The 27,076-nt window shown below is 41.7% G+C and overlaps 1 protein-coding gene across 2 annotated transcripts in view; it reads left to right on the top strand.

Moving 5' to 3' along the window:
• Positions 1-2,045: 2,045 nt before the first annotated feature.
• Positions 2,046-27,076, top strand: part of arid3a (AT rich interactive domain 3A (BRIGHT-like)) — a 40,320-nt gene continuing 15,289 nt past the window's right edge. For both annotated transcript variants that reach the window (XM_035653758.1, XM_035653757.1), the window contains exons 1-3: positions 2,046-2,315; positions 16,082-16,816; positions 16,915-17,197. In XM_035653758.1, coding sequence (XP_035509651.1) covers positions 16,479-16,816; positions 16,915-17,197 — 621 coding nt within the window. In that variant the 5' untranslated portion in view covers positions 2,046-2,315; positions 16,082-16,478. The remainder of the gene's footprint in view (positions 2,316-16,081; positions 16,817-16,914; positions 17,198-27,076) is intronic.

Here is a 27,076-nt window from a genome sequence, read left to right as displayed (position 1 = left end):
ACCATATGTGAAATTATTGGTTGTCATCGCCCGCAGAGAGTCCGCGGCCCTCCACGTTTGATTTTAATTTTATTCCCCACGGTGTCAGCACACTCCTCTCCTGGATCCCATTACGCCTGATGAGGCAGAGGGAGGATCATTTGGGTGTTTTTAAATATCTCTTTTAAGAAAACAGCTGCAAACCAGCGACCGAGCAGTCAGTGGGGATGAGGACAGAAAAGACTGGAGTTTATTTAACTGTGGCTGAGTCAGTTTTCTCTTTAAAATGTGTGGTTTTTACTCCAGTTTGGTCTCCGTGAATGGACCAGTCCTTTGTTTGCATTGTGGTTTATCTTCAGTTCCACTATAAAATGTATAATTAGTCCTTGTGTTTCACTGTGTGACACCTAAACACAGGTTTTATCTTCAATTAAACTGAAAAAAAGAGCTCATTTAATTTGAGTTATGTTGGATTTCAGATGTTCTTTTAGGTTTCAGTGATTTCATTTCAAAACCAGACGGCTGCATTGAGATATTTTCTCCAACTGTGCGTCTAATAAGAGAACTGTCAGTTTCCATCACAAGTTTGGTATTAATAATCAGTTTATCCCAGTTTAAGTCATTCATTCAGTTAGCACCTTAAAGTGAGATGAGTTCCCATCAGCTAAATAAACCACTTTACCACCTTCATATTTTCAGAATCAGTGTTGTAGTGTATAAATGAAATGACACTGCATCAGTTATATAGATTAAAAAAAACTAGTCAGTAATATTAAAGGGCTGGTTAAATTCACTTTTCACTTTTAAGCTTATTTTTTGACGCCATCACTGAACAAGTCTTTACCAAAAGTCAACACTAAAAGGAGAAATGTAAACAAAACACAGTTTTCAGTATAAACACTGTAGTTTACAATGTATTAATTTATATTAATATAAAAAAGATAATTTTGTTTGAATAACTTTAGAGGTTCAAAGATGTGAAAGTATGTCATAAGAAAGAAAACAATAAAACATTAAAAATCAGGAAATGAATAAACATAATTTGTAGGGCTGCAGCTTACAGCTGGTTTCATTATTGATTAAACTGCAGATTATTTTCTTGATTAAATTGTAGGAAAATTTAAAACTGAAAACTGAAACTACTAAATGTTTTGTCACTTTTGCTTGAAATTTTACTTTAAATGATTCACCGATGAACAAAATAGATAAAATACATTGTTTGTGAACCATATTTCATCCAGTTTCACAGACAATCTGTTTCTGTTTAAGTGGATACAGTCAAAAAAGGAGTTTATCTGTTTAGTATATGGAGATAAAAGTCAGTTTGAGCTCTTTGGATCATCTTTTGACAGCATGTCTGAATGAAAAAACAGTGCTTATATTGCCAAAACAAACATATATTAACAGTTATAAAACCAATAATAATAATCAGCTTAAATGCATGAATGTGTACATATTTGTACAATCACAAACCCTAATAAATAGGACAATGTAACACAAATATGACATTAACAGCAATAACAAACCTGAAAAAGCCAAGAAGCTGGTGTGGCAGGCAATTTAGTATTTGCAGTTTGTCCTCTTTTTTTTCTAAATGTGGCTCAAACTCTGGATATTTTTAGAAACCTTTTAGTGGAATAATAATGCAAAGGAATTCTGAATATTTGTCACAAAGTAGCAAAATAAAAGTATCTTCTTTTTTTTTCTTCTTTTGTTTTTGCACTCTTTGATACACCACTGTTATACAGTTCACACCCCCCCAGATTTACCGCACGTCCGCGCGCCTGCTCGTGGCCAGGGTGTGTGTTGGGGAAGGGAGGCGCTGTGAGTGGTGGTTCTTCGTCTGGGCCGCCTGCTGACTCTTCAGAGGTTACTTGGAATTTGCATTGATTACTGATTTGGTCAGACCAACCTGATGCTGACGTGTTGCACGCGCCCGGGAGTGTCTCCACCGCTCTGGTCTCTCTCTCTCTCTCTCTGTCTCTCTCTGTCTGTCTCTGCATCTGTCTGCTTTCTGAGGCGATTTGGCGAGAGAGAGGTCTCCAAACAAAACGAACAGGAAGAACACTCAATAAAAAAAAAAAAAAATACTCTGAAAACGCAATTACACGCAAAAGCCGAGTGCGTGGCTATCATGCAGTCACATGAACCCAGCTTAATTGCAGCCGATAAACACACGAACCAGCTCTCCTCTTCCTCTTTCTGGTGCCTTTTCCCCGGTGCGTAAACCCGAAGTGGCGGTGGGGGGGAAGAGACCGCGTTCACAGACTGGGGAAAAAAACAGGAATGTTTCTTCCGGTTCCAAAGAGTGTAAAAACGGAACGGAAGCCGACGTGGTAAGTTGTTTTCTCTTTATTTTTCGTTTGCCGTATTTATGTGTGTGTGCTTGATGTTCGTTTGTGTGGCTTCCTCCTTCTGCTGCTTTTTGTTTTACTCTTCACTTACAGGACGCAGCCTTTTCTTTATTTTGGATCGATATGGCGTTATCAAATCGCCTAATCAATACTGTATAGCTAAGGTAGCGGATGAACTCACCTGCCGTATGTCACCCAGTGTTGGTAATTCAACCTACGCTGCGTGTAATGGCACTATTTTATTTTTAATGGCTTTTTTTTGTAGTAAAAAAAATCTAACGGAAGAGCCGGTGTTTGATTTTTCTACAAGGTTTCTTCGGCGGTTACACCGAGTTTTTATTCAAATGTAACGTTTGAGAAACGTAAAAAAAAAGAACGTTGTGTGTCGCGAGCGAGATCGTATCGAACTGCGAGCTTTCAAAACGAACGGTAACTTTAAAACCGAATTAACGGTTCGAATTCCGACCGTTAATTCGATTCTAGAAGGAGCGCTGTCACACAACGTAAAACCATAACTTGGCAGCTACTTTAGCTAATATTACAAGCTGATTATTCACAGCATTATCTTAGCTAGAGGCCAATGTCGGATACACCAGCTGCTCGTGTTTTCTACAAAAAGATTTGTGTGCTAAACTGCTAATTAAGGAGTTGTTGTTGTTGTTGTTTAATGATTTGGCTCATTGAGGTGACAGCACGTCCTGTACAAATTGATTTTTTTTTCCAACGCCATTAAACATCCACTAACGTTACAGTACGTCCTGCTGCCCTTTCAGTTGGATATAAAAGCCACTGCATGTGACAGCATCAACGACTGGGCGTTAAAGAAAGTTTGGTCTGACAAAATGTCATGTTAGGGGGACAGTAGGATGACTCAGAACCAAAAGAAGTGGCTTTATGAATGGATGTGAAGCTGCTTTCTATGTGTTTTTGCTACACTACATTATTAATACAAAAAAACATGGTCATATTAGGGCTGCATGATACGGTAAAAACATCATATTGCGGTTATTTTGACAGATATTACAGTTCGTGATTAGTGCAGGGAAGTTCATTTTTGCATCACAAATCAACTGGGGAAAAAAACCCTATTAAAATGATGATTTCTGGGGATCTCCAATGGCAACTCTCGCTACCCTTATCAATAAACTGCAGCATCTGCCATTTGCATGTTGCGACTTCAATAATATTTCGATTAATGGTGCAGCCCTAGGTAATATTGATTTAGGTAGGGCTGTCCACATCAGGTCCAACGACAGGACTATGTCAATTTCATTCCCGTTCAGGAGCTAAACACACATAAAACCGCCTACATGTTTGTGTAAAGATGTAAAAAAAAAAAAAAAAAACAGTTAAGGATCAACACAGCCGCAGATCTACCTCCATTTTAACATCCAACCAGTGGGATTTGACTTAAGTCTCCAATTGTACTTTAGTTGTTATTAGTTGGTATTTTTGTGGAAGTGGAAAACAAAGGTGGAGTAGGTGGATAAAAGAGTCTGTCATCATCTGGTAGTGGCTGAGATCAAGTCCAGTATGTCAGGGGAAGTGATACGGACACAATGAGCTGCCTTCACTACTACAGCAGGGTGGTGGGAAAAGCTGCCAGTGTATTCCCTCTAAATGACGTCAGCGGACATTAAAAGAGGAAACTTTTCTTCATACCAAGTGGATTCAGGAAGAGCTTTAGATGTTCTTGTCTGGTTTGGTTGCATCGGGCTTACAAACCTCACAGCCACAACCAAAAGTCACTTGGTTTGTGGTTGGTGTTGTAGTTTCTTACCAAATAGTTGTTGTTGGTGGGGGGCGTACAGGCACAGGAAGCTGGTTTGGTTTTAAAGCCTCGTATAGCACTTCTTAATGACCTTAGACATTTATGCTCTGAAAACAGTTAGAAAGTCTGGTTTCATTGGAGGTTTTCATCGTCCTAGTCTGACATAAAGGCGCTTTCAGAGGCTTTTTACCTTCATGAGATGGAAAAAAAAACGTGTTGTAGTGTCAAAAATAGATACATGATACAAACCTCAGCTGTTTTTGTTACAAGAATATAAGGTAATGGACGATATGTTTCATTCTGCCGCGAGTTGACAGGAAGACATGTTATGAAATGTCCCTTTGCACAATGAAGGTTTATTTTAATGTGTTCTGGTATATTTTGGGTTCGCTGTGACTGCACAAAGTAATGAGGAAATGACATTTTGAAACCAGAAATCTGAACGACAGGAACAGGGTGAAGAGGGAGATCCGGAGCGTCTTTTCCTTTGGAAGTTTACTTTTAGATTTTTATGGGGAAAGGAGGATTTACCACCAGGCACTGGGTCGAATGCTGGAGCCTACCTGGTCCCTTACCACCCACTTGGGCAGGAAACCAGGCATCATTTTGAAGTTTAAAGTTATAGCTGGTGCACAAAAAGAAAGTGCGAAATGGTAAATTGTGGAATTTGGCACCTCCGGCTTCCCAGTGTGATTATTAAGCCCTGAAATTCTTTAAGAGAGATTTCCAGGCCCTCATTGCACCCTGCACCCCACCATCCTCCAATCACCTTAGAGGCTTGCCCAGAAGTTGACACACTAATCTGTTTGGCCCAATCTGGCATATGGTATCCTGTGGCCGGCACCGGCTCAGTGTGTCCGATGGAGATACTGCTGCTGCTGCTGGTGGTGGTGGTGGTGGTGCGGGGGTGCGTTTACGTTGTGGATTAGAAACGTATGGCCGGTGATCAAGTTCAGATCTTAAAAGGCCTCTCTCCCCTTGCTTTCGCATAATGTGGCCTGGCCCTAATAAGTAACACTGCTGGCTATGAAAGCGGGTTTATATAAAGACGCTTGTGGTTTCTCTTGATTAGAAGAACTGACGCATGTGTCGTATTTTTGTATACTTTCCCATCAAAGGGTGGAGTTGAAGAAGTGGCAGTATAAAAATAATATGTTGTGTTTTCACATGTTGTAGGATTTTAGTTGTTAAACCATTTTGATACAGCTCGATTATTATGTCTTTACCGATTTAACAAGTGCATTAGCTTTATTAGTATTTCTAAAGTTTGTCACAGCTGATGGAAAATTTTATTGTATAGAAATTTAGTGTAGTGCTGAAACTGTTGGTCAGCAAAAAACTGTTTCAATAATTGATCATCATCAATTATTTATCACGAAAAAAAGCCCAATACTGTCTGGTTCTAGCTTCTCCAACAAGATTGATTGGTCATTGATCATAAGGAATAAGTCATTTTAAGTAATTACTTCTAAGATAAATGAACAGATTGTTAAAATAAATCAATAATAAACAGAATTTGTAGCCCTAGTTTGATCATTTTTATTTTTTTTATTTTTTTTTTTAACTTTCCCGAATGTTTTTTCCAGTCAATAAGAAACTCCCATCATATCAGAGGGGAACATTTAATGATAGCCCCAATTTCATATCTTGTCGTAGCGGACACATGTATTGCTGCTTGGCCGTCCTCCATGACTGTCTACTTCTATCTGAGTTTGGACATAGGGACAGTATTTGCTGTGCCTTCTCATTCTTCACATATCAAAACCTGTGTCCTCTTATGTGTTTATCTTTTATTAAAAACCAACTCCTGTCCACACAAAAGGCTTCTGTGTATACAAGTCATGTCCATCCCTTAGAGTTCTCAGTTTGTTGTTTGTAGATTCACACCTCCTAGTGTGTTTGTTCAGTGTACATATCAAGATTAAAGGCGTGTGTTGTCACTGAAACCTTTTAAAAGCACAAATCCACACAGCTTCCTGTAAGATGCCTGATCTCTGCTCGAGGGTATTTGAAAAACATTTTGGAAGGGGTTAGTGTAATGTGCAAATAGCGCGCTCATTTTGCCTCCTGCAAATCATGGCTGAGTGAGTGGCAGTCAGTTGGCAGTTGGCCACTAAACTAGCTAGTGGCTGTGAATTAATGACAGACAAACAGCCACAGACGAGACAAACAGGTCTGACGTCTGCTTGTTTTCTTATTATCAAACTGTAATCCTCTACAGGCTTATAAAGGTTGCTTTTTATGTTGTCACTGCATTCAAATGACCCTGCAAGGCTTAAGGGTGCGGGCTTTGGCTTAAGGCCTACATTGTGTCACTTGAATATTTCAGTAAAAACCCACCTGTAAACATCAGCATGAGCTGTATCACAGTGAATGCGAGCGCTGTCTGCACACCACAAGTTTTCCTGCCATTAAAAGAAGTGGGAAGCAGCGTGGCTTGGCTGACTTTCAGCTGTTCCTGTGCCAAAAGCTACATTTCTGAAGGGCCTGTGCGGCACGTGGGGCTTCAACTCTGTTATCCTGCCAAAAAATGCAGGAAAAAAAAAACCTCACAAGTTACTTCACTGCCTGGGCCGGAGCCATGGGGGAATCCCAGCAGGGCTGACGGTGACGCAGGCAGAGAGCAGACTAAGGAAGGGTCTGAGCTTTTGGGATACCCTGCAGTTCCTGAACCACGCTGCTGCCACAGTTGTAGGCTTTGTGTATTCAGTCGGCAGCCAACACTTGGGTCAGTGTCAGCGTGATCTATCCTGGTACTTGTCTGCCTGGATACCACCACCACACAGCTGCAACATGCTGACATGTCCATCAAACCTGAAGCATTTGTGTTTCATATTTGCGTCTGCTAGTGCTGGCGGCCTGCCCAAGCAATCAAAAGCTAATTTAATCAGATGCTTGCCAAAAGATACACATCCCTCGGGAGCAGATATAGCTGCCAGATTTTATTAGGCAAAGCACGGGCACATGAAACTATATTCCACATTTAGCACAGAAGTGGGTGTCTCCCATGTACAAAGCACAGAGCGCTTTATGTAAGATTTCCACTCATCCATCGCCTCTGTGCAGACAAAAGACTTGATTGTTAAAGGTCACAATGCCATGACGTGACTGCACAGTCACCATATAAACTAACACGTTAATCCAGTTTCATGCCATTCAGTGAAAATGCAACCCCCCTACCCCTACTCTCTGCACTGGAGGAACTGTCACCATACCGTCAGTCTAGAGTTACAATAGCTTTGCACTGAACTCTGCGAGCAGCAACATGCAGCCTCCTGAATCTCTGAAGGTTTTTATGGCAAAGTCACTTTGCACATGTGAGGAATTTGACTGAGTTTGGTCTGTAGCTCACAGTAACCAAGACAAAGGCACAGATTTGAAGACATTTAGGGCAGTTGTAGAGGTACTTGTGAAGTATAACGCAATGTTTACGCAATTTAATGTAAGATTTACTAATTATATTCAGGGAAATGTGAGTTACTAGAGAATCACATGGTTTTCTGGTAAAAACCGACTGACGCTATGGAGCAATAAGTTAATCTAAAGTGAATGACACAATAACAGCTGTACAACGCAATCCAGTACAATAGGCCTGCACTCAACTCCAGTTTTGGCTGTTTAAATTCTGTCAAAATAGCATCAGAAAAGGTGTTAAAGTGGATTGAACGAGAGCTGGAATAACATTTGAACCAGAGTTGAACCTAAACTGACATGGAGAGTCATTGTTTTGCTTTTGTAGCAACCGTCATCACAAAATGTGTGTTTGCTCTCATAATACTACAATCTCCACGTGAAGCTGTAGGTGAGGTTGTAACATGGCGAGGTCAATATCCACCAGCGAGGCGGCAGACATAAACGCCAGCAAACATTTCAGCTGAATCAGCAGAGACTTAACTCTTCATCTGATGACTCCTCCTGTGGTCACATAAAGCTTAAGTTTAAAATGTTTTTCTCCGTGGGCTGTCCGCTCTTTGAATAGTGACATACTTAAATATATGGTCTTTTCAACCCACGTAGGAATATTTTGTTCCATTTGTAGAGGTTGACCCCCTATACTCGAGCCTTTTTTTAGGTTGTTACTGATATTACTCATAGTGATGTGCCAATGTTAAATATTAGTTTTGAATAGAGCCAGAACGATATATTGGCCGATATTGGGATACATGTCGTCATTGTAACGGCGTATGTCCTCCAGTATGAGCCAATGGTTGACAATCTAGCGAATATGTTAAATGATTTAATATGTTAAAGAATATTGAACTTTAATAAAGTTATTTGTTTAAGTAAGCAGCCTTAGGAGTGTCTTTGTATACTCAAAAATCAAAAAGCTCAAAAATTCACTTCATCGGCTGCCATATCGGTAATCAGTGAATATCTGGACCTCATAAAACCATCAGTCCAACCCATCAGGGCTATAGTTTGTACTACCATAAGTGTATCTCCCAGTGTGAATCTATTAGTAAAATGAATTGAGATTTTTCTAATATTCACTCTCTGTAAAGTCATCAGATCATCAGTCAAATAAGAACATGACATATCACTTTACCACCACAGAGAGAGACGAGCCATTTTCCTTTGTCCTTCACTTTTTTTTGCCTCAATCATTTCGATTGAGGCAACACTTAAATCCAGACCTTCTTTATATTCATTAGAACAAAGGTCCGATCAATCGTGCTGTAACATCAGTTACGACAAATCACCTACAGCTGACTCCTGTTGCTTTTGATAGATCGCCACAGATTTCACTGCTGGGAAGTGAATCAATGGATTATTTTTGCTATATGCCAACCTAATTTATGGCATAGCTGGGGCTAATCAGATTTGGCTTGCTGCGTTGCCTTCGGCTCGCTCGGAGAGGTCAGTCGAAAGTGCGTGACGAGTCTGTGCGACACTTCCTCAATGATCTTGTTGTTGGTGCAATGGGGCTCAATGGAGCCTGTGTTATTGCCTTGCGAGGTAATACTGCAAGGAATGTGAGAGAGGGACGCATAATCAAGACCAGCACCACTGACCGACTTCTTGTTTTTATGCTTTTTTTTTTTTTTGTTATGTAGAAAGGATCATGAATGGCTACTGTTGGGCGACTCCCTACGCAGTCACTCTTTAGCTTCTGTCATAATAAATGCGTAAAAAACTGTGTTTACATGATGAAGAGTTATAAACAACATAACGCTTTATATAAAATTACTCTATCAATATTAAATACTTCGTTAAATGAAAAGAGATTTTAATATGAAATATTGCTGCATGGACGTTTAATAATAATTTAATACAATTTATGAAGAAGGCTAAATATACTTTATCTTTTATTATTTTAATGTTTGTGCTTCAGTTCTGTTCTCCACTGTTAAATGTAAGAAGCAGATTTAGGTAGAGGTCTTTTCCCTCTGTCGATCATAGGTCCGGCCCTTCTTGTCTGAATGTGGTTTGAAGGTTTTTGCCAGGTGCACAACACAGCACCGGACACGTGGCACTAATTTATTTTATAACATTTACCCCTCATACTGTTTAAAGTGCCTCTTTAGATTTATTGGTAGCCTCTCCTAGGAAAAAAAAAAAGACACAAAAACTCCCAATCTTGATTAGAGCTGCAGGGAAAAACGGTTAATTTAATTTCTTTGTGTAGAACAAACAAGCTAGAAGTTAATTCCTGCTGGGCGGTTTTTCTGTTAAACATATGATAATAAGGGAGCTAAGAAACCTGTTAAATGTTATGTTATGTTACGCTATCTAAAAAGGTATACATATAAAAACGTGTGTATACATAAATTGACTTATGGTCTTCAGTGTCTTTTATTCTACTATCACTTAATATGTTAAGTGAAAGTAAAGTACAAAACTAAAAATCTTGAGAAAGTGAAATGTCAGCTAACCTTAGAGGTGATAATTTTACATATTGTTCAACAGTGCTGCATTGTGATGTATTGAACTGATATATTCACATATCAGGATTGGACATAGTGTCTTATTTGAAGAAGAATGTTTGTGTTGATAACATCAGTACAAAGCCTGTTTAACTGCTAATGTATTAGTACACGCTGACTCGGTGTATGAGTGTGCTGACTGATAATATAATGTAACCTGCCGACCACACATACACCGTGTCCTGAAGCTGGTTACGGTAGAAATCATCCGACAACAAGTCATGCTGGAGTCTTTTTATTCAAAACAGGTGTAGCATTAACACGATAGCTAATTTGATAAAGAAAGTACAGTGCAGAAACGGCATCAACAGAAAATCCAAGGAAGACATTATAGTACCACCCACTCTGATTTCCATGCGTTCTTAAGGAAGTGAAGGAGCTGAAACTGCGGCGCTTAGCGCCAGAGATGGCAGCGAAATATCATACATCTCGTGGATTTTGCCGCTTTTAGTTCTCTCTGATTTCTCAGTGAAGCAGAACAGACAGGAGTTCATTTTAATACCCAGTTTTAAGTCTCACAAAGACCTCACCCAGTCCCATCTCAAACCACACGGCTTTATCAGGCAAAACAGTATGGTCTGTTCTTTCAGTACATAAAAGGAAATGAAGACTTTTATTCCAAAATGTTGAAATGCAAGATATGTATCTGCACTGAGGTTGGTACATGAAAACAAAACTACTTGCTGAGGAAAAACCCCGTCGTCATGTGTCTTGCTCTGTGAGAACCTTTTTTTTTTTTTTAAGTTTGTAGCACACATGTTAGAAAAGTCACAAAGACGGATTCCCTCACGTTCACCGTACAAAGGATTGTGGTATTAGAAGACTTTAATGCTCTTTCTACCTTTTTTACAGGCTTTCTCGTCCACGCAAGCAGCCGGCCTCGTATGTACACATGTGCGTATATATGTGTGCATGTATGTGAGGCGGTGCGGGTCTCTTTATCTCGTTGGAATTAGACCCTTAGCTCTCGGTCTTATCACTCTGTCTTGTTTGCTCAGACCTTGCAATCTTCCACCTCTCTCTCAAATGTGGGTTTAAAAAAAAAAGGAAAAAAAGAAAAAGAGGGAATAACCCATTAGCTCTCATCGTTCCACTCTATCCTTCATTCAACGGCTCAAATTTTCCGTCCCTGAGTCCTCCCCCCCCCCCCGCCACCTATCCCTGCAGGCCGGCCTCCATTTAGACAATTAAGGTGTTAAATGAGCCCTAAGGGTCTTATAGTCAGCTGTGCATTTTGAGGGATTGTCTTTTACATTGTATAAGGCTTTTTATTGCACGGGGTGTTCGTTTCTATATCTCCTGAGGGCAAATAGTCCCCACCCTGCCCTCTCCATGGGGTCAGAGGTCACTGGTGGTTGGGATTCAGTGTAACGGTCAAAGACAGGAATTGCAAGTAGGTTGGACGCTTGAATTTAATTCCCCCTCTGTCTACGGTGTCTTAAAATTCAGTTTTAAGCATCAAAATGTAAAAGTGAAAACATGAATGTGAGAGAAAAGGCAACATATCAGACAGCAAACAGACAGACAGGCAGCGTTAAATGTGGAGCAGACACTTTTAATCAGCTGTGTTAGTTTTCAAACTCTCTAAAACAACATTTTCCCCTTTAAAAAATCACCACAGGATGAAATCATACAAGATGCCAAGTAGTTGTACTGACACAGAGGCAAACTATTGCATTAAAACAGCACTGATGAAGGTCTGGAAGGATAATTGGAGGATACAAGTACTTCCTTAGCTGGAAAATAGTCTTTACCGCACTACTCAGATATAGTAAATGTTACAGAGTAAAGGAGCAAAACCATGAAGCAAGTCGGTAATTTAATCTCTAAAGCATTTTGACTGGCAGAAAAATGAGCAGCAACTTACTCTCAGAATTCATCAGCTATGCAAAGGTTTGTGAGCACAGCAGGACTTCCAAATAATAGCTGGTTTCTGTCCCATGGGGTTTATAATGTCAAGAAATTACCCGACGTACAGTGGTGATTTCCCACCGTGCCTACGGTATAAAGCCCCAGCAGGGTTTTTTAAGAGGATTCATCCCTGGACCACCGGGGCTGCTTGGTTTTGCTGAGCTATGGTTTAGATATTAAATGCCTTATCACTCCCACCAAGGTCTGGTTATTCATAATGTGTGAGAATGAGATACCAAAGGCAACTTCTAGCAATTTTGCACCCAAAAAAGTGTTAGCGTAGCTCTACCAGCTCCACGTTTTCACCCTAAACACACGTATGAATCAGTATCTGGCTTGTCGCAATATAAAGCAGCAGGATTCTGTTCCTCTATATTATTGAGAACCGATGCTTTAAAGGATCAAAAATCTCAAAATACAAGATGTAATTTCTTTACACACATCTGGAAAATGTGACAACATTTGGGATTCATGTGCAGCCGAACAACGGCAGGCGATCGTAGCGGAGCACTGGCATGTGAAGAGTGGAGAGCGTGAATGCCGGGGTGCACAGATGTGGAATGCCTGTTGCTCATGTTTATTGAGGTGTCTGTTGGAGGTGTGTTGAGGGGGAAGAGCTGCTGTAGTGTTTGGTTGAAATAAAACCTGCAGACTTGGTGGTTTACATAAACAACTACTACGTCTCTGTGACATTACACGGCGGTTACTGCAATCATGGAAGATTTCATGTGTATGAGAACGTAAAATGCCTCCTCATTTTGGGGAAGCAAGAACATGTGTAGTGCTGACGCAATGTAATTTGCACCATCTAGCATGTAGGAAATCATGCCTGTGATGAACAGTGGCATGAAACAAAGCGACCACTTCTGCTTCCCCCTGCACAGGAAGAGTCAACATAACAGGTTTGTTGTAATCACTTCTGTTATTGAAATTACATATATGACACAGTCAGAGACGGCATCAGAGGCAGTATTGTCGTTGAGTGAGTGAGCGTTAGATATTGGGCTTATTTGCACAATGGTTCAAAGCGTGGCTGCTTGACATGTTGAGTAATGGGTGTTGTTAATGATATAGTGCGCACATACAAACATGTAGGGGCTGTTCTGAAGTGAATTTGCCTAAATCACTTAATGCAAAATAATGTGTGCCAGCAGTAATTGTTGGTGTCTTTCCACTGTTAGCGCGCTGTCCTGTTTTTGTTCTCTGGTTTTAGCAGAACAGTGACAACTTGTCTCAGTCAAACCAGATCCTGTTAGGTAAGATGTTTTAATCCTCCTTACACTGGGGGTTATTCTCTATCTGACAACTGCAGGCGTTCAGTTGTGCGTTTATCGCCCTTAAAGAATGTAATGAATCAATATTGAATATCTGTCGGCCGCCTCGCTGCATCTGCTCCGTCAGTTGTCACTTCCTTCACCCGCTGAAGAAACACAAGTTTCACAGCTCTTATTTCCTTGCGCAACATTTTCTCTAAACATACAGCCATAGTACACGGCGGCTGAAATACTTTTTCCTGTGCATGCTGTGGTTCATTTATTGGCTGTTGCGAGATATAACATTTTGTCGATGTGTTGCTTTTTTTTTTTTTATTAAACATCTCTAAGAGTCTTTGCTGTAGTGTGCAGAACGTTTTCTTTTTTCTTTTTTTGAAGTCTAGATGTGGTCGGGGGCATCTGACCAGCTGAGTGGGGTATCAACTGTGTGCTAACTGCTGCTGCTTGGGTGTTTTAATTAGGACAGAGAGCATTTGTCTTGTTGTTTTTCTTCAGACTTGCCTTGTGGCTCAGCTGTCTGCATTGTGATTGATTCCTCCTGACCACAGATACACAAACTGTGGTAATTGTTCATGTTTTAAGACGTTACTCAGCTTTTCCTTGATGTTTTTAAGATGTGGAGAAAACAGCTGAGCAGAAGTGTACATATCAAGGAAACAAGAGCTGTGGAAACAATTTTTGGCTTGTTTTTTTTTTTTTAATATGAGGAAACATGCATTAACACATCTGATGTGTCAATTGTGACTTTCACATTTACTTACATTTTTGGAGATTAGGGATACTGCGTAAAGATGAACTCCTCTGTTTTTACGGAAACACTTCCAGATTAACCGTGATAACCAGGATTCTTGTGGGTGTTGTCTCTCTTCTCATCGTGTATTCATGACTATGTAAACATAAGATATGGAAAACAGTCCATTTTCCTGTGAATTGAGGCAGAACTTGATTTCAGTCTCCAGCCTTGAACCTGATGTAGATACTGTTTACGCTGCAGAACAAGTCTACTCCCTAATTACACTATTGTTTCCAATGAAATGTTGGTGTGATTTACTCAGAACCGCACAGAGGAGAAAAACAACTCTCTTAGCCTGGCCTTCCAAGAAAATAATGATTCCTTATGGTTATATACTCATTGCAGTGCGATGCAGGTAAGCATGCCTGAATGTGTAGTAGTAACAGTCTGGAGCGGCTGCTGACCTAAAGTCATTTGCGAAACATTGGAGTTTTAGTGTTTTATGAGCCTGATGGTGCCAATGCATTGAGACTTTTTGCACTAATAAAAATGTGATTTAAACATTTAAATACTGTTTTAACTTTTATAGTTTTGTTGGATGTGGTCAGTTGTAATAATGGCAAAGACAATGATAGATGAGACAAGTTTCACTTAAGTCCCTGTAGAATAATCACACGTGAAAGACGTGACAGGAGGGAACAAAGGTAGAAAATACTTTAAAGTCTCTGAATATTGGTGCAACATGCTGTCTTTGAGCAACCTAACACCTAAATATCAGCACAGGGTGGGAATAGTAATAGTGTAAATAGTGACACAAATCAAACCTATCATTCATGCGTTCAGAGTGTATAAGTGCAATGCAAAACCTGAAGTTTCTAAAAGTACAAGATCAGAGCAGGTGGTGGTTACAGAGGACTCTGCGTGTATTAGTCAGCGTAGCTGAATGAGTGGTGGCATACAGTCACCACAGCCTCCTGTCATGACTCGTTGTTCAGCATGTCCAGCACCTGCACCCGAAATTTATTTCCCCACATGCTGCTGACTTGGTGGTGTGCAGCTCTTATCTCGCCCTGACTGATCTGAGACCTCCCCAAACCCAGACTTCTCAACATTTTGAACTCGAGCACACGGCGAGTGGGCAGGATAAACTGTCACTCGCTGTTCGAATAGTTGACAGTAGGGAACAGACATTATTGATACCAGAATACCAGAAGGTTGTTTCTTATAACAGAGACTGCTTTGCATACCTGAGCACTTTTGGGAACAGGTATGTAGGAGAAGCATCACCGCCCACAGAAGTCGCAGAAAAACTCCCCACTGTCTCTTACTTGCAATAAAACATTTTAAGGAGGGGAAAAACACACCAGTCATACCTGTGCAAAACCTCCACTTCTGAATATTAATTATTTGTGTTTTAACAAACTTGAGACAATGACACTGATCATTTCTGCTGGTGGGCTGAAATTCGTCTGGTCTCAACCAGGTGAAGAAAGTGACGGTTCTTCCTGTGATTTCACTTCCTCTTGTTGTTGAAGGCTGAAACATTTTGTCCTGTCTGGTCTGTTTGTTTGAGTAAATCTGCAAATGTTGCACAACGAACATAAACTCAGGCCCTCTGTACAGTATTTATGCTTCACATGGATTTCATACTGAAATAGGGCATTTTCTTAACTTGTGATTTGAGTTGACAGGGTGTCGCTGTAGTCATCGCTGTAGTTTTCTGCTCTTCTGCAACTACAAAACTTCAGTCAGGCTCCTGAAATGTGAATATGTTCCTCAAATAATACGTTGGACTTGTTTTATTTCTTTAACTCTTTATATGATAAGGGGGTTGCAAAACAGGGAAACAAATACCATGCGCAATAGCAACAACAAATTGCAACATGCACAGAATAAGGCTGTGGTTTTTGACTCATCAGACCAGTATCAAATCAGACAGCGTTAAAGATGTCCAAGCCGATGAACGGAAAGTTTTAAAAATAGAGACATATTTGACTGATTCGATGCTTTGGGGGAAGTTGTTTTTGTTTCATGGCCACAATAAAAAGCTTGTACCCTTGCCCTTCAACTGAAGGCACTGATGCCAGCAGTCAGTGGGGAAGTAGCAGTCTGACACTTTTTTTTCTCTCCCTTAGGTCTTTGTAGTCTGTCAGCAAACGCTGCCTTTGCATCCGCTACTCGAACGCTCGGCTGCCGGCTTTGGTTTCTCCCCCAACTGCAGGAAAAACCATCGAGACAAGAGAGAGGCCTCTGTCTCAGATCTGCAGCTGACCACTGACTGCATGTCTCAGAGCTCCGACCGACCCCCCTCCTCTTCCTCCTCCTCCTCCTCCTCCTCTCACTTCTCCTCAAGGACCCACATTTTCACACAATCATAACCTTCAAACCTCCAGCCAGCTGCTAGCCGCTTCACCACAGACACGGTCGGCTCTTTCCCTGCCTGGACAGAAGGATCAACCATCGTTCCCCCGATTGGTGCTCCGTCAGCGGGGGAGGGAGGGGAAGGAAAGGCAGCTGAACGCCGTCCTGGAGATGAAGCTGCAGGCCGTCATGGAGAACCTGCACAGGCAGCAGAGGGCCAAGCTACTGATGGAGCAGCAGCTACAGCAGCAAGCCGCCGCCCAGCACACTCAGATCCGCACAGGTGGAGGAGGGGACGAGCCCATGGGGAGCCCGGCCCCTGAGACGGAGCAGGCCCAGATGGCAGCGCTGGCGGCCATGCGTGCTGTAGCCGCCGGGCTGCAGAGGGTGTCGGACAGCCCGATGTCAGAGCGCAGCAGCGGTGGCGAAGACGATGGTGACGATGACGACAACGATGAAGGGGAGGAGCATTACAAGGACATGATGGGGTCAGATGAGGAGGAGCAGATGTAAGTACTGAATTTTTTTTTTGGGTCAGGTTGCTTTAAAAACACGTCATCTGTGCGAGCGGTGGTCTTCATCGCCACATTCTGTTTTTGATGCACAGCAAACAGAAATGGGACGAGGAAGACTTTGAAGGTGAGATGGAAGAAGACTTTGACGACGACCTGGCGGAGGAGGGTCTGCCGACGGGCCATGACACAGTGGCTCCCGGGAAGGGCATCCTCCTGCTGCCCCACCGTCAACTCCACCCCCACTCCCAGCTGCTGAAGGCCCGTCCTAGTGTCGACCAGGAGCCCCGCGTAGCCATCCTGCCTCCCCACGCCACACACAGCCAACTGGGCGGGCAGGACCATGGAGAATGGACCTACGAGGAGCAGTTCAGACAGGTAGGATGTTTTCATATACCTCCTGTTACTGTCACCTAACTAAAGGAGGGACAATTACATTTAAATAAACATCGTTACTGAACATTCAGTCATTACAAAGTTTGATTATGTCATTATGGAGGTCCATATCCGCTTAAAATATCCTAAAGTCAGCTACTGTAGCAGTCTGAGGATGTTAAATAAATGTAAAATGTTGGTTGTTGACCTGTGAGCCACATCTGGCCTTCACACCTCTCACATCATGTCACTTTCTCAGCTGCACATGAAGTAACCCGACCAGGGTGGGAAATTAACACCAGCCACTGGCCAAATGTTGATAAACCCTAAGCTGAGGCTTTAAAGTTTGTCTTTGCCACCTGACATTCTGGCAGGGTGCAAAGGTTCTGGTCCGAACAATCACTTATTCTGGTGGAGCAGCTTAGTACCCGCTGAGATTTGACATTCGCTAACTAATGTGGCCTAAGAGGGGGGGAAAGTGTAGTTTCCTGTCACGAATAGGACTGCGAGCTGAGGAGGAGACGCTGAGGACATTGGGAAGGGAGGGGAGGGGGTGGGTTTAGGCTACATTTTAACAGCCTTACCATGCCTGCGTTTACTGTAAACATGCTAGTGGGTTGGATATTATGAGGGAGGCCCCGCTGGAATAGGACGGGCTGTTTACGTGAAGGGATTTAAGTCTGTCAACAGCTAAGTTTAGATGGAGGGCTGCTGTCGAGAGACACTCACTGTTCACTACTGATAGTAGGAAAATGTTTAGCTTAATTTACTTGGATTTTATGTCACACTTGCTACATAAAGGGATGTTTTGTCTCTTAGTTTTCTGATTCTACAAATCAGATTGTCAACTTAGTGCAGTATGAAATGAGATGAGGGGAAACTGGATCATTACAGTAAACTTTTCTTCTAAAAAGTGAGACACAAGCCTTTGAGAAGTTATTTATGTCATACAAGGAGAAAAAGAGAAAACTCCAGCAGTTTAGAGGTAATAATAGTAGTAATAGTAATAATTTGTCTTGTCAAATGTAAAGCAGGAACATTGAGCAGCATTTTGAATGTCTGTAATTGAAACTATTTATCAGTGAAACCTTTATAATTGCCTCTGCTCTTAAAACTAAAAACTAAAGCAGATTTACTGGTTTACCCAGCCACCATTTTATGCAAAGGCAGCTTATATGACATAATGGAAGCCACTATTGAAATGCAAACGCACTCTTGGCCTATCTCTAACCATAAAACATGTTTAACGGTATGAGCAGCAGCTTGTCTTTTATCTGATCAGAGATTAGTAAACCCCCCTTTTTAGAAGAGAACTAGTTTGGGGATTGTTTTCCAGGAATGTATATTGGTGCCTTCAGTATGTTGGAGGTAAATTAACTTCAGCGCGTCTCACCCAGCCTGCATGTGCGTCATTTTTAAACCCAACCACAGATTCTGTAATTTAAGGCCCATTTCTTGTAATTACAGAGCGAATGGAATAAAACTCCCCTAAAACCTATACTCTGCTTCTCTAAATAGTCCACCCCTCCCACTATAAAGCTTTGTGTGAATGACTTGAATTGATACTCGCTACAGTTAGTGGTTTTCAGGTAGGACATTCGTTTTTATCATGACATGTCAGTCGGTCACCGACAGTTACATAATCAAGACAGCCAGTATCTTGGTTGTGAAGATAGTGTTACCCAATCCATTGTTGATTAAAACAACCTGCCTGTACAATTTCAAACTCCTCCCACTATGGCGACCAAACTGGAGACTGTCATTTTAAATCTTCTGCATTTAAACATGAGATATGCAGCCTCAACGGTCACGTTTGCGGGGAGTTGCTTCTCTCAACTTCCTTACTGCTGAGAGTTTATAATATTGTGATGAATCCATGATTTTAGTCTTACACATTATTCACACAGGACTAATTTTGACCTTGGATGATTGCCGTGATTAGTAATAATTGCAGCTTTGGCCTGTGATTACAATTCTCTGTGTCTACAGTGTTAAAGCGAAAATGACAGACCGGTTACGGTGAAGACAGCCTGTCCCCTGATAATTCTAACTCCCATGCAAATCTGACTCAGTGATTTCAACCTTAATTTATATTTGGAGGGTGCCATTTGTCTTCTGCTTCTTCTTTTTCTTCTGAAACTGCCATTTGTGGTTTCTCTTTGTCGTCTGAAAAGGAGATGGTAGTTAAATCTACAGACCACAGTTTTTTAAAATGCATTTTCAGTGCAAACTTTCACATTATCTTGCTCTATCAGGAGGTTAAAAGGTGTAAAATGCTGTCATTATATTTTAATATCTTGTATGACTCCAGTGAGGAGTAAGTTATGTAGTAACTTATTGCTCGCATAGCAGAAATAGCACTATAAGATGACTAAAAGATCACCAAAAAAAAAGTATATTATGCATTAATGGTGAGTATCCAGCAGCTGCTTTTGTGGCAGAAATGTAAAAATTACATATACAAATAAATTCTCATTTAACAGCAGATTACAGTCAAGTTGTTACGTATGTTTTTTTTCAGTATTTAGTTCACTGTGTGACTGTGTTTTCTTTAAGAATTACAAATGGTTGGCATAAAAATGGATCAAATATTGAAAAGGAAACACATTTTAAACTGGTTAAACTGGCCCCTTAACCAGCAATGATCATATTGTTTCTCCTTTCTACATGAAGACAATAAGTTACACTTCCATGTGGAGTTGAATCGGGTGCAGGCTGAGTGTTTCGAGGGTGGGGAGGAAGGGGTTAAGGCTGTGCAGTTTATTTTGGGCAGGTGGGTGGAGGCTGTTGGAATGTGCCTGAGGGTGGGTGATAATGTGGCCACTAGGAACCCCAGATCCTCAGCAGAAACCTGGTGTGCCTCTATCAGTGTGCAGCAGTTGGAGCTCTTCAAACTGAGAACTGTTCCGTCTTATGTTCAAGTCATGTCTCGCCAAAATATATTGTGTATAATGCCTCTGGGGGATCACATCAGCAAACGGTTCCTGATCTAGTCCAGCGGGAAAAAACCTCTCCGGGAAAAAACTTTAGGTTGTAAGGAGAAAAAATAACTGGAGAAAACCTTAGGAGAGGAATTCAAAAGACAGATCCCTCTTCTCACATGACAGGGGATTTAATAGGTTAGGGGAAATGGCAGATAGAAAGGTGAAAGGAAAGTTGTGACACAGCGAAATCTATCGGCAGGCTAATAACAGATCCAGTCCTAATGTAGTGAATCTGCTTTAAAGAACATTAGTAATATGAGGCGGTACAGTGAGTCCTTCCTCACAGTTACGTAGGTCCAAGGCGCCGTGTAGGTGAGGAAACAAACCCCACTTTTAGGTGAGGTTTTGCCCCCAGGTTGTGTGTGGCTAAGACGTATCAGCCAACCTGCATTCCTGGTGGATCACCCAGCCACCGACATCTCTCTGAGCTGAAAGGTCAGACTAAATCAAGCCACAAGTTGCTGTCTGTTATGCTGTCTGATTACTCTGTGGTTGAGTGAATTAATCAAAATATTCAAGGCACTTTTCCAACAGTGTCATATCTGCCTGTGGCAGAGCGCTGCCAAATTAAATGAAGGCCATGATTTGTGCAGATATCAAATTATGCCCGCATCATTGGATTATTTTGTAATTGAAACTGATTTGCTTTGCTGGTGGAGTGCCATTTCAACTGGGTTATTTCAGTGATACCAATGCAACCCTCCCCCATACATCTGCCCTTTTAAATATCCATATCAATATCACTCTTTGCATTGCACACTGCATTTTTATTTCCAGGAAACATTCACACTCCTTTTAAAGTTAATGATACAAGCACTGTCCTACAGCCAATAGGCTTGCATGCATCTGTTCCACCAGTCAAAGGCTGGAAAGGTTTGCAATGAAATGTATTTTCTCATCCGCAGTGATATCTAGCCACGCAGATACTGTAGCTGTTTAAACGCCAGGAGGTTTGTAGACCATCCAGAGTATTGGGGGCATTGTTTTGGTAAGAAATGTGAGCTTATAATGTAATTTTCACTGCTTTGAGCACCTTAAACTAAACACATTTACTTCCATTGTATTTGGGAAGCAGAGAAGAGACGGATATCTTAAAACCTCTCAAAGCTACCTGCATTGTTAGATAGATTTCCACAACTAAGAAGACAAAATACGTATATCTTTTCTTTTTTTAATCGTATAAAATTAGGATCTATTGGCAGAAATGGAATATAAAGGTATGTTTTAACTCGTGCGGATGGAGCAGGTCCTTTTCTATGTTGAACCATGTTGTTTCTACAGTAGCAGTACAATAGTAGTTTCTACAGGCTTGGAACTGGCGAGGTTATACACTGCTAGATGCCAGTGACTCCTACACAGTGGTCTTTTAGTCTTCATCTTAAAAAATAAAAATCCCACTATTTCATCTTAGCTGTGTTTGCTCGTCAGCCTACCCTTCCTTGTTGAACATGTCTAGCACTTAGCAGTAATAGCTATCTAAATAAAACTCAAACATTATGAATGTGAAAGATGAAGGGATGAGAAAATTATATTTTTATTCACTTTTTTGTTCACTTTTTTACTTCATTTCACCGTTTGCCAGTAAGTTATTCCGTCCATAAACATGGTAGCTCTTTGACCCCCAGAGCAGCTCTTAATTCACAAAATATTTGTGGACGTACAGTTACAATCTGTTTTCATTAATGTGTTGTCTCTTCAATGCTATGGTATACATTCATATAACTGCCCCACTCCGCTGCGCCCTTTTATAAACAATATCCTCCTCAGTCCAGAAATCATCCAGAGAGCCATGTAGGGCCTTTGAAGTCTCCTCTCCTGTGTCTCTGTCTGCGTTAAACACCAGCAGCTGGGCAGATGGAGCCCAGATGGACAGTAAAGTAGGGATGTCTTTAAAAATTCATGGCACTCACCGTGATCAGGCCGAATGGAGGGGTGATGGCATTAAACATTAAATTGCTCACACACACACACACACTCATTGAGAGTGGGGGGAGGGGCTGTTAGTGACTACAGGAAGTGTAGCACGAATGGGAGCCAATTGGGAGCGACACTTATTGGGATTGCCCGTCAGGTTTCTGCTGATACAGCTGTCTGATAAGTGCTCGCTGGGTTTATATTCCTCTGTAGTTTGGTCCAGGCCTTTTGATCTCCCTTAAGGTTGTATGAATAGGCCAGAGCATGTTGTTTTTGCGTTTTATATGAAGTTGTGCATTTTCACAGCTGTTAAAAACTACTGGAAATCTGCTGGGAGCAGCTGTCCCTCCATGTTTGTTTCTGTGCCCATTCTCTCCACACGCTGGTGATTTTGTCAACCTGTGAACCTCGTGTTTAGATCATGTAATGAATACATTTTAATCCACTGGCCTTTCTGCTGTTAATGAACAACTAATGTCAAACTGTGTTTAAGAATTACCAAGCTGTGTCTTTGCACAACTCTGACTTCACTCAAAAAACATTTTACTTGCACTCTTGGGTCTTTCTCCAATCCGTGTGCTTGGATTTAACTTGTTCTAGAGTACATTAACTCCAGAGCAACTATTTGAACTTACGTAAAAAATCATCTGTAAATCGGTTGTCCCAACTGGAGTCTGCAGGGGTTTAATTAATCAGCACAGGGGAGTTTTGCCTGGAGAATCCTCTGTGTGCAGCGATCTGTGTTTAACAAAAAGAAAACAAGAGGTTAATGGGCCCTGTTCATGTCATGAAAACAAAAGGCTGGAGCAGCATGGGAAGACCTCTGAAAAGGCCCTTTTTAAACACAGATCCCACAATTCTGCCATACGAAGACTCGTCATTACGCCGGCTTTGCTTTTTTCTTACACTGAACCAAACAACGGTGGCATAATGCTGCCCCATTGTGTGACTTTAGATAGCACGGCAGTGGTTCCAGAAGCACTGGAGGCGTGACGTGTAACACAACAGCGTCGGCGTCTGGTTTGACAACTGGGTGTCCCATCCTGCCGCCTCCCTTTTTTACACAGACGTCGGTTTGGCTCTGTTACTGCCAGCCCCACACACACACACAGTGCGGTGTTCGTAAACCGTTTTATGCTGTACGGTGAGGTAGAATAACGGTGCAACATTTCCACATTGAACAGGCTGTATAAAATGGGCTAAAGTCTCCCTGCTGAGTGAAGGAGGAACAGTGCTGGAGGGGAAAGAATAGGTGTGACTGAGGGAACAAAAAAAAAGTCAGTCAGTCAGTTGGCGTTTGGTTTTGAACCACTGCCAAGTAGAGTGTGAAGTACATGCTCGTTCTGACTGTGAGGCACTGCGGAGCATTACAGTCGTGTCCAACGCCTAGCGTGCAGCATGGAGCTGATGTCAGAAACTGTACAGCCATGGGGATTCTGGAAATTGGCAGGGGTTCAATACGGAGGAGGAGAGGGGGGTTGGAGCAGGAATGTAAACAAGGATTGCGTAAAGGCTGAGGCCAGCTCTTTCATCCTGTCTTTCTTCGGCTGAATGTGTTCTGTTGTATAGTATTGATTTAATTTTGGCACGTTCCTTGATTACTTGTGTGGTTACTCCCTCAAGCTTCCTACTGCCTTATGTGTGTGAAGGCCTTCATATAGAATGAGGAAATGATTATTTTGAGCTGGAGAGATTCGCACGTTGTGTTTTCCACATGGCGTGTGAGAAATGTATTTTTGATCTTTTCTTCTCTTCCTTTCTAAAGGAAATATGTGAGTGCTGCTTCAAGTCTTTCCTTCCCTTTTTCACTCCTGATAAAAAAAAACTCTTTACTATGACCTTGGTCTCAGTATTAGCACAGAAATAGATCTGCACTGAAAGGTTGGAGTCGTCAACAAACAAAGACCTAAATGGCCTCTTTTCATACAACAACCCAGTGGATGGCATTCATTTGAACAAAAGCAGTGCGTGTGTGCTGTTGCCTGCAGATGCTTCTGAAAAGATGTGTTCAAAAGATTTCATCTTTGAAAGAATCGGTTAAGAAACAGGTCAAACATGCATATAGATACTCAGCTGCACATTTTCAAGGTCTCGATCCCGTTTGTGCCGTCAACACCTCGAACATTAGGGCACACTTCTATGACATTGTAGCTTAAAAGACCCAATGAGGGCTTTGATCCATAATCTTTGTGCCACATTTGACCCCTGTGACAACAATCTGGTTGCCCCGTCTTGTCTATATGATAATAGCCGACCTCCCTTAATTGTGTGTGCATAGCAGGAGGTCTTATTTGTCAGGGTCTGTTCACGCTACAGATACAAAGAGTGAGTCTTAACTTACATTTCACACCAATATGAACTGTTTCCACTGCAGATGTTTTGACATGTCGTAGCAAAAAAGGCACAGGTGCAACTAATAACAGATAACGGCTGTATATTGACAATATTTACTAGTGTCCAACAGTTTGTTCATTTGTTACCATCACAGATGTTGAGAGCAATGTTTTGAAGTGGGTTTTTTTTTAGTGCTGTATCTCTTGCACAACTCTGCCAGTCGACTATTTAACTGATTGAAAGTTAGAGGCGGGTAAGAAATGAGGAAATGCACCAACAAACCTTTCCTGCTTTTATACATAATAGAATGTATACATGCATCTATACCATATACATCAACGTGTGCAAGAGAGTACAAAGGGATGTGTTGTCAGCTATGCAAATGTTTTCTGAAAAAGGAAGTGTCAGTTATTACTTATGTACTATATATATTTTTTTTTTTATATAGGACAGCTGAAGATAGACAGGAAAAACGAGCTAAAAACAAGAAAAACAAACCAAGCACGGCTCTCTCCTGAACAAGAGACGCCTGACGAGGCGACCGAGGATGAGGATCCGCCCATCACAGCACCACAGCACGAAGTGGCCCCACATCAAGAGCGACATCTGTGCTACCATCGAAAAACATGTTTTATTAGTCTTGAAGCATACAAATGCATGTTGGTGAGGAACAGTGAGTGGGAACTAGGGGTTTCTTAAGTCAAACTGCAGCCCTTCCAGCTATTGATTAGGGTGGCCAACGTGGAGTCTGCTGAGCCACGTGGCCAGATATCTGCCCTCCGTTGGGGCTGGGTGTGCCAGATATGTGTTTAAGGCCACAGTTGTCAACCATTACTCTCATTGCCCTGCCCTATCCATTTCTCTGATTGACGGTGCAAACACACTGTAAAGGGGCAGCACTGTAGCACAATGCACCTTGTTAGCCTTCCTGTGCCGGATTAAATATCTCCCACATGTCTTTGCCCTGTTTGTATACAAGCAGTGTTACAGACTGTCCCCTGAACCTTCTGCAACCCCTCTATCTCTGTCGTCATCTCTATGCCTTCAGACGCAAACATTATCACTGCATCTGCACTGGCGCTGAATACCTTCAGCTTTCACACAGAACGCTCATTAGATTATTATCTAGGTCAGACTTGCCTTGCACGAGAAGTACCAAATAACTAATATACTGTTTGCTGTATCAGTTATTTAGTTGCTCTCTTACGACACCGTCGGTTTTATAATCTATAATTGCTGTTACACCCATTTCCCCTCCTTCAGTCTGTACAGCTTTGCCCTGCCCAGTTTGGGCATCCATCATCATGATACTACTCATTAGCAGTGCGGTTAGAACAGATTCCTCTCAAGGGCCCTGGGAAAGCTGGCTGCTATTTCTGATTCTTATCCAAATCTGCAAGCAGTGGCAGCTGACAGTGGAAGGCAGGAATGGAGTGCATGTAAGCGTGGGATAGTGCTCATTCTGGCTTCATGTCCTGTCTTCATCAACTGGTTTTCACCTTTTTCTCATGTCAGCAGGGCATACTGTATATCCAATTATATCCCACAGAAGCTGAGCATAAAAATCCTTTGCCAAAGCACTGCAGACTGAAGCCTCACTTACAACTTCTCACACCATAAAGAAACCCTGTCCTCAAAGATTATTGGATTTCTGACACATCATTGAATTTCCAGAGGTGTTTTCCAGCATAAGAAAATCAAGGTGACTGGAAATTAAATGGTTTATAGCTAAATATGTTTTAGAAATTGATGTTTTCAGTATTAACTGGGTTTTGGAAACCAAACTGAGAAACCTAATTAGCAAACCCACATCATGTAGATCATGTACGTGCTGTGTCTTAGGCCAAGGAAACGCCTCTGAAAACTTCAGGTGAATGTTGAGCTGTGAAGAATGGATGGCTACAGGGTATTTATAAATGACTGTTGCTTGGTGCTGTGCCACAGTTCACACACAGAAGTATTTGGTTTTACTCAAAAGCTATTCAAACTGCCTGTGTGTCATTCTCATTGTCTCTTTCCCGAACTTGTTTATGGCTCGCTTCCATTTTGAGGGCAAATGTGACTGCGGCAGATAAAGTGAGATCAGATACAATCATTCACAGCGGCTGTCGGCTCCCCGTCCTCTCTGTCGATGGGAGTTGGATTTTTACGAGGTCAGCCTGGTCAGTTAGGATTATGATGTGTTTGCTCCTGCCTGTCAATAAAACGGCGTTCGATGCATCTGCAGTCGGACAGCTCTATTGTTGCTGTTAATTGTGTGCATGTGGGGGGATGGGGAAGGGCAGGGCGGGGAGCAGAGGACACAAAGATGGATTCATTATAAATGTCAGTTTACAAAGACATTTCAGTGCAGTTTCTGTCACGCTGCTGTCAGCTCTGCTCGCTGACTGGATTAAGTTATTTTCCAAATGAACACAAGAAGCACAGGGAAGCAATTTCATTTCACACCGGCGAAGTAAAGAGTGGTGGCTAATTTCCCATTGTATTTAAAGTGTTCAAATGTTATTTTAGCCTTTTTTTCTAGATGTAAAGAAAGTACTCTGATGCTTTTACGCTGTAAGATCTCAGGCGGCCATGCAAGAACACATACTAGGCGTTATTTTGTGATAAAATGTTATTGGTTTAGCTTTATTTGGGGGGGGGGGGGCTT

The sequence above is a fragment of the Morone saxatilis genome, unplaced genomic scaffold (assembly GCF_004916995.1).
Source record: "Morone saxatilis isolate NCDOM2014 unplaced genomic scaffold, NCSU_SB_2.0 Contig12, whole genome shotgun sequence".
NCBI lineage: Eukaryota > Metazoa > Chordata > Actinopteri > Moronidae > Morone > Morone saxatilis.
The sequence above is the reverse complement of the archived record's forward strand: the minus strand, read 5'-3'. Positions and strand labels throughout refer to the sequence as shown.